General features: G+C 43.1%; 1 protein-coding gene across 5 annotated transcripts in view; it reads left to right on the top strand.

Annotated features, from left to right (window-relative positions):
- The window catches only part of FOCAD (focadhesin), a 318,854-nt gene that overhangs the window by 74,667 nt on the left and 236,490 nt on the right, over positions 1–7,697 (top strand). For all 5 annotated transcript variants that reach the window (XR_002097361.1, XM_019517493.1, XM_019517495.1 and 2 more), the window contains exon 6: positions 5,917–6,018. Coding sequence is in view for 4 of the 5 variants with exons in the window: in XM_019517493.1 (XP_019373038.1) it covers positions 5,917–6,018 (102 nt within the window). In the remaining variant the exon portion in view is untranslated. The remainder of the gene's footprint in view (positions 1–5,916; positions 6,019–7,697) is intronic.

Genomic DNA, 7,697 nt, shown 5'->3' with positions numbered 1-7,697 from the left:
ACTTGGTGATGTCAGCTAGGAATGCCAAGTCATTCAGCCATGCTTCATCATCCATGAAGGTAACATCTTTTCACTTGTTTGTCATGAAAGTTTGAATTTCATCAAGCAGTGACCAGAATCTGGCTAGTGTGGCTGCCCTGGTGAGCCAACGAACTTGGCGGAAGTAAATAACATCATCATGGTCTGATCCTGTCTCAGCAAGAAATGCTTGGAACTGTCTATGATTATAAGCCCCTTTGACCTTATGAAATTGACTGTAGAAATAACCTTTTCCATCACATGTTTCATCCTCAGGGCCTTTGCACACAGTTGTTCTTGGTGAATTATGCAGTGATGTGTGATGACATCCTGAGGCACTGACTTGACCAGTAAACTGACACATCCATTGTGCTTGCCTATCGTCGCAGGGGCTCCATCAGTTGTTAGACCACAGAGTTTGTCCTCTGGAAGACTGAATTTCAGCAAGACACGTTTTACTTCATTGGAAATGTCCTGTCCTGTTGTTTTGCCTTCCATTGGACATAAGTCTAGCAGTTTCTCAACGACATGGAATTATTTGGTTACTTCTCGTACAAAGATTGGCAGTTGAGCTGTATCACTCACATCTGTGCTTTCATCAACCCCCAAGCTGTAAAACTGACAGGCACTGAGTCTTTTCATCAGTGAATCTTCAATGTTGGATGCCATGTTGTCTCCTCTTCTAGCAGCTGTCTGATGTGAAAGGCTGATGGTCTCCACCATTGACGGTTTATCAGGGAATACCTCAGATGTAAATATGCCCAAGCAATCTTTCACAAATTCTCCATCAGACAGTGGTTTCCCTCTCTTAGTTATTGCCTCGGATATCAAGAAACTGATCTTGGTTGCTGCCTCAGAATTCTGCCTTGCAGCTTTGAAAACAGACTCTTGTCCATTCATGCTCTGTTATGGAGAGTTCACCTGATCAATTCTAATCTGACCCACCAGGCTGTCAAATTTCTTTACGTGCTTTTGTAGAATAATGTCGCTTCACATTGTACTCCTTGCAGACAGCTACTTTCTCTTGGTAAATCAGACACAGGATGTTTCTGTTTTGTTCAATAGCAAAAAAATCAGTGATCCAACTATCTTTGAAAACTCGACATTCAGCATCAATTTTTCATTTCCTCTCGTTTGCCATTTTTGAGCGTAGCGTAGGCCCTGTAGCTAATAGAGCCAAAATTAATTTTAGTCATAGAAAAACTAATTTGGCGGAGACAGGTGAAGCTAAAAACGACTCAGCAGTTCAAAATCACCATTTTATTACTATGTAATAATACTGTGGTATCAATATGGACCCCCACCCATCAGGTATAGTTATAATACATAAGGTACAGCCTGACCTGTGCAGGTGCTGCCATGATATGCCAAGTGCAATCTCAAATGCCAATGGAGAGTCCAGGCAGGACTTAACCTATATCCTGAATTTTGATTTCAGCCAAAGGTATCAAAATTATCAAAATGCTCCTTGCCACCGTGAGTTTTTAAATTACAGCAAAGCAGATTTAGATCAAATCTCAGGAAAAATGTACTCACTGTAAGAACAACAGGACAATGGAAAATGCCTAGGGAAGTTGTGGTTTTTAGAAAGTATGTATGTTTGGTATGACTTAGGAACAGGACATCATTCTTCTGGCAGGGGGTTGGACTAGATTAGGGCTGCCTAGCTGACTACCTGCAGGCCACATGTGGCCCACAAAGAGCCAGGATGTCACCCACAGTCTACATGGGGTCTGCAAGCAGTAAATATATAGGGCATGGGCTTGGGCAGCCACCTCTCCCACTGCTGTGCAAGAGAGAAAGGCTGGGGGGGGGAGGGGGGGGGAAGATGAGTGGTCCATGTCCTGCTAATGTAGCCTGCATGGATGAGGATGGGGGTCTGCTGAGGATGGGGTAGCCCGTGCAGTGAGGGGCTCCTAGGGGCCCACCCCCACAGCATGCAGCCTGTGCAACACATGCTGGTGTCATCTGGGGCCCACAGCCTCACCAGATCTGAACAGCCCTGGACTAGCTTATCTTTGAGATCTCTTCCATGTCTCTGCAGTATATGCCTACAATTTCTGTTTAATTAACCACAAGGACCATGATCAAGTTAGTAAAGGACACTTGTACACACTTTATGTTGGCAGAAATGGACAGCACAAACTTCCCCTTATGGCTCCAGCTGCATTCATCCTTGAAAACAAGCATGTTGTGCTAAATCAAGGATGTCCCTTGGTGTTATACGCAGGTATTTAACTTTACTGCAGTCTTAATTTTAGAAGAAAACAGTTAACCAGTAACAGGAAGTAACATGGTCATTGTGGTTAATTTAATAGAAATTGTAGGCATATACTGCAGAGACATGGAAGAGATCTCAAGGATCAAGCAAGGGTCTTATCTTCTTGTTAGTTGGTTCCAAATTTTATTTGTGAGGCATGATGCTGCTAGGCCACCATAAAAATCCTGTTGCCTAGTAATCCAAGCAGTGTAGCTTTCATAGATGGTTGAATAAAGATGAAAGTGCAGAAAAGGGTGTGATGGTATTGGTACATGAATAAATGAATGAATGACTTGAATGGAAGTGAGTTACAGGAAGTTTGTAGCAGGAAGAGGAATAGGAAAGTGTAGCAGATGAAAGATGGAGCCAATGCCTGGGTGACTCTTTGTAAGGAAAGACATCCATGGACAGATCTAGAATTTTGAAAAGGGGAGTGCAGATGGTGTGGTACATCATCACATAAAACATTCATTTTTTTTCCACGTACAAATAAAACTAGAAACTTTATTAATATGCCTTGGACCAAAGGCTGTATTGTGCAATTTAAGATTGAAGTAAAAATAACTATAATGTCATTGGAAGGAGTTAAGAACAATCTGCAGGGCTGAGAAATAGGAGCTTCATTAACAGAAGCAGCTAACACACAGCAGAATTGCAGAACAAAGGGGCTGGCTTGATTAGTGGAACATCAAGACAAATATTAAAAAGAAGAAATGGTTATTAGCTTGTGTACAATGAAGCATTCAGAAGAGATCAGGTAGATTATAACGAGTCATGAAATCAAGCGATTCCCTCAGCATTTCCTGACTAGAAATGTTGCTGTTACTGCCATGCAGTTGGTTTTAGACTTTGGAATCACCAGTGCACCATCCCCCACTTCCTGACTCTTGCTTGGAGATGGCTAAATGAGTAGCTCCTTCTTTGTCAGAGTGATTAGAGACTGAGAATATATAACCTGTTTTGGGATGTGCACTTCCAAAAACATTAGAGCGAAAGACCCTTTCAAGGACAGGCCACCCTTGAGGAGCTTAGATTCTTGGAAGTGCTTTTTTGTTTTTGGTGGCAGAGGTTACCAGTAATATGCAAGTTTGGTGGGAGATAAAGTTGAAGCATTTACTCTAATGATCAAAGAGAGACTTTTTGAAGCCCTTCATGTGACCCTGTCAGGGGGTATTAACAAAGAGCTGTTCTGCAGTACAGTAACATGCTTAACCAAAAAGTATAGCAGACTTGGGGTATGTGTGCATGTAACATTTAAATTGGCTTAAATGCAGTTTAAATCTGACGTGGACAGGCATACAAGCCTGTTAACTCAGTTTAAAGCTGCTTGGAATGATTCAAAGGTATACTTCAAAAAGAGTACTTGATTTTCCAACCGGTTTACTCTGAATGGGGTCAGTGTTACATCTGGACTCCAAATCTTCTGTGACATTGGTCTGATCACTCCTCCATGCATCCCACACTGCACTGCTCCTCACTACCATCTCCTGTCTTCCCCTACTGTAACTGATGCTAAGAAATGCAGCCAGAATTCTACTACATGCCCTCTTTTTTTTTAAATGCCCTTTTGTTGGTGCTTTATCAGTGAGCTTCCTTAGACTGCCTGTTCAGTAAAAATTTTACTGTTACTCCTTACTCCATTTCAGCCCCTGGGGAAACTGAAAACATGGGTACAAGCACTAGCTCCTTCCCCTGTACTCCCAAGTGCTCCAGGCACTCCAAGTCAGACAAATACCTTGCAGAGTTCAGTACAGTGCAAGCTGTAGAACTTTACTGAACTCATGTTTAGAGAGAAGAGGAAAGTAAAAGTGCTCCTAGTGACAAATCACCTGCCCTTAGGGCCCCCAAAGCATGGGTGCAAGTAATCCCCACTTCCCTTCCTCTGCCTGGGTAAACCAGTCACTGTGGATAGCCTCTGGTGGTTAAACATCTCCTAAGAGATGGGTGATTGGCAGATCCAAATTCTCATCTGAGTACTGCTTACCATATTTTGTAGTGTATACGCTGACACAGTGTATAAATCAACCACATTTTTTCTGATGCAAAAAGTTAAGAATTTCGTAGATCCAGTGTATAAGTCAACTTAACTTTTTGGATCAGAAAAATGAGGTCGACCTATACTGGCCCCTGCGTGTCCTTATTATGGGCCAGGCACCTGTGGGGTGGATACGTGCTGCAGTGCTGCTTGCAAGGGATGGGTCCGGGCTTGCCACTTGGCTGGTGCGGCCCCATCTCCTGTGAGTGGCGTGGCCTGAGCTGCACCAGCTGAGTATTGAGCCTGGTGCTACTCGCAGGGATTGGGGCTTTGTGAGCTGAGTGCCAAGCCTGACCCTGTCTGTAGCGAGTGGCACTTCTGAGCCCAGCCCTGTCCCCTGTCAGTGGCACCAGGCTTGGCACTTGGCTGGCATGGCCCAAGCAGCACCACTCACAGGAGGAGGGGCGGATTTCCAAGCCCGGCACCGCTTGCAGAGTATGGGGCTGGGCTTGGCACTTGGCAGTGCTGCTTGCAGCAGACTGAGCCAAGCTTGGCACTTGGCTGGCGGGGCCCAGGCAGTGCCGCTATAGGGGATGGGGCCACACCAGCCGAACCTGGCCCCATCCCCTGCAAGTGGCACTGCAACATATGTCCACCCACCAGGTGCCTGGCCCACAGTGAGGGTGTGCAGGAGTCGATATTAGTCAAGTGCCAAGCCTGACACTACTTGCAGGGGACAGTGATATGGTGTATAGGTCAAGATTGAATTTTAAGAGTTAAAAATTCAGCTTCAAAACTTGACTTATACACTGTGAAATATGGTAATAACTTGTAAATACAGATTTGTGTCCTATTTGTGTATTAAACAATATGTTTCTGGTTTGATCTGAAAAGTATCTGTGGCTTTTCTAATGATTTAGGGCTAGTCCCTTCACTGGAGAAAGGATTTAATCACTTGCTCTGCGTACTAAGCTCCTTTCATTTTGTTTACAAAATATGTTCTGATGTGCTAGGCTGTGTGTGAAACTTACTGCTGAGCAGACCAAGGCTCCTTTCATGGGTTAATTGATTGGTATGTTTTTTGGAATCCAAGCTAATTGCTTTAAGCAGTTTTTAGGGTTATCTTATTATGAAAGGTGCTCCATGAATACCAAGACCCAAGCTTCCAAAACTAGGAACTTAAAACTAAGATGCTGAAGAGAAACTTTCAAAGGTGTAAAGGGCCCAACTCCTATTCACTTTCAATGGGAGTTAGGCACTTCGCTTACCTTTTTGCCATTGAAAATTATTTCCCCATTGTATGTTTAAACAACTGTTATAAATGAAGTACCTGGTTTTTAAAATGCTAACTATAAAGCAGCAACCCTTAATTTAAGATAAGTCACACATTTGGGAACCTTTATGAGCTTAATTATAGGCAAGACTGTGAAACAAAATATTTTATCTTAGATTCTTTTCATATAAAAAGAAAGCTTAAATCTTGTTTTCAGAAAACCCCAGAAGAGATGTTGTTTTGACATATAATTGTCTTGATAATACTAGTGAAGGAGACTGGAAAAGGCAAGGGTTAAATAGTTTACTTCTGTAGTGGTTTTATTTTGAAGGTAGATACTGTAGGAATTTGTCTTACCTTGCCGATTCAAATATTATTTCTATTTTTCAGGAACCCTCCTCATCCACTAATCAGTGTACTTGAAAACAGACCTGTTTGCTGGCCAGTTGTCCTGCAGCAGATAACAGTATTCTTCCAACAGTTCCAAGAGAGGTAATCTTCCCCCCCACAATATAAATAACTGGATTATGTCTGTGGAGTGCACTGCTTCCTCAAAAAAGTGTTTGCTGCACTGTGAGAGAAATGTACATAAATAGGAATAGTTGTCTGTTTCTGTTTAAAAAAAAATCTTAGATTTCCTTGAATAATATAGATTGTAGACTAGACCTGATTGAAAAATCAAAAAGCAGTTTAGTCAAAATGTAAAATGTTACAGTGACTTGTAAAGTATTGGGTGTGGAGAATTTATTTGCTAAATTCAATAATGAAAAATGTTATGATAAAATCTATTGAAAATGCTGTGGAATTGGTTATCAAAGGTTTTCATTGATAATGTTTTGGAAAATGTCTTGGTTTTAAAAAGTTGCTAACTTATTTATGGAAAATAAAATGTTTCAACAAACTTGATAATCTGTAAAATAAATAAAATAAATAAATGTTTTTAATTACAATTTTTTAAATTGTAATTAAAATAGATTCTCATTATAGATTAATTCACCCTTTTTAGACTATTTTGGCATGACCAGATGAGCACAGTTGTTTGCAGTGCCACATACCATGCAGTCCTGTGTTCTCCGTGCTGCAAGGGTCTGCTGCCCAAGTGTGTGCTCTGCAATTTTTTTTTCTGTGGGTTTTTTTGACCCTTGGATATCCAGGTGGCCAAAAAAACCATGGAAACCACCCCCCCGAGCAATGCACGCTTGGCCAGTGTGTGTTGCTGAAAAGCGGAGCTGGCCCTCCCCAGAGGTGTGCTCTGCTGCCAGCCAGGCTTTATGTGGCATAATCACCGCAGCTGCAGCCCTGGGAGGACCCCAGCCTCCCGTACCCCACCTGGGGTAACAAGCCACGCACCAAAGTGCACCTAGCACAAGCATTTCCCGGTGACAAGCAGTGGTGCAAGGTGCACCACCACTACTTGTCCCTGGGGAACCAAATGTCCATGCACATCTGGACACACCTTTAGAGTCCATTCATAGCATATGATGAAGTAGGCTGTCTCCTGCAAAAACTCATGCTTTTCTGAACAAGTTAGTCACAAGGGCCCCCTCTACACATGCAGGTAAAGGTACAATTGAATCTAATGCATGATTCACACAATTGTGCCATGCTACACATGCATGGCAGGAGGTGCAATTATGAGATTGTGCATTAGATCTAATTGTGCCTTATTGTTTGTGTAGGGGGAGACTGATCCCGGGTTCCCTCTGCATTGACAAGAAGCAGGCTCCCATGGCTGGGAGACCTCTTTGCTGAGAGGGCTCTCAGCTGCAAGGGCCATACACAGCTGGGATAGTGTCTTGTCAGGTGCAGGTCTCTTGGTCCCACCAGCACGTGTGGGCCTGGGGGTTTCATGTGTCTCAGAGTCTCGGGGCAGCTGCGATCGTCAGGGCTGGAGGGTTTCACATTGGGCATGGTATACCCCTGTGGCTGGGAGCCCTGTCAGTTGATGGGGCTCCCAGCTGCGGGGAATACCTTGCTATACCTGCTCATTAAAGCTCAGTAGCAACCAATACACATTTTTGAGGTCTGTCTTTGTAGCTGTTTGGAGATTTTTATCATATAATAGCTACTTTGCATGTGTAGCTGGCCTTAAGGTAATTGCACAATAAACCAGTTAATTGCTTCATACCTGTAATGTTTCATAGTTTCTAGGGTTGGAAGGGACCTGAGCA

The sequence above is a fragment of the Gavialis gangeticus genome, unplaced genomic scaffold (assembly GCF_001723915.1).
Source record: "Gavialis gangeticus isolate Ggan-Ray unplaced genomic scaffold, GavGan_comp1, whole genome shotgun sequence".
NCBI classification, from domain to species: Eukaryota; Metazoa; Chordata; order Crocodylia; family Gavialidae; genus Gavialis; species Gavialis gangeticus.
Note: the sequence above shows the minus strand (reverse complement) of the source record. Positions and strands in the feature narration are given on the sequence as shown.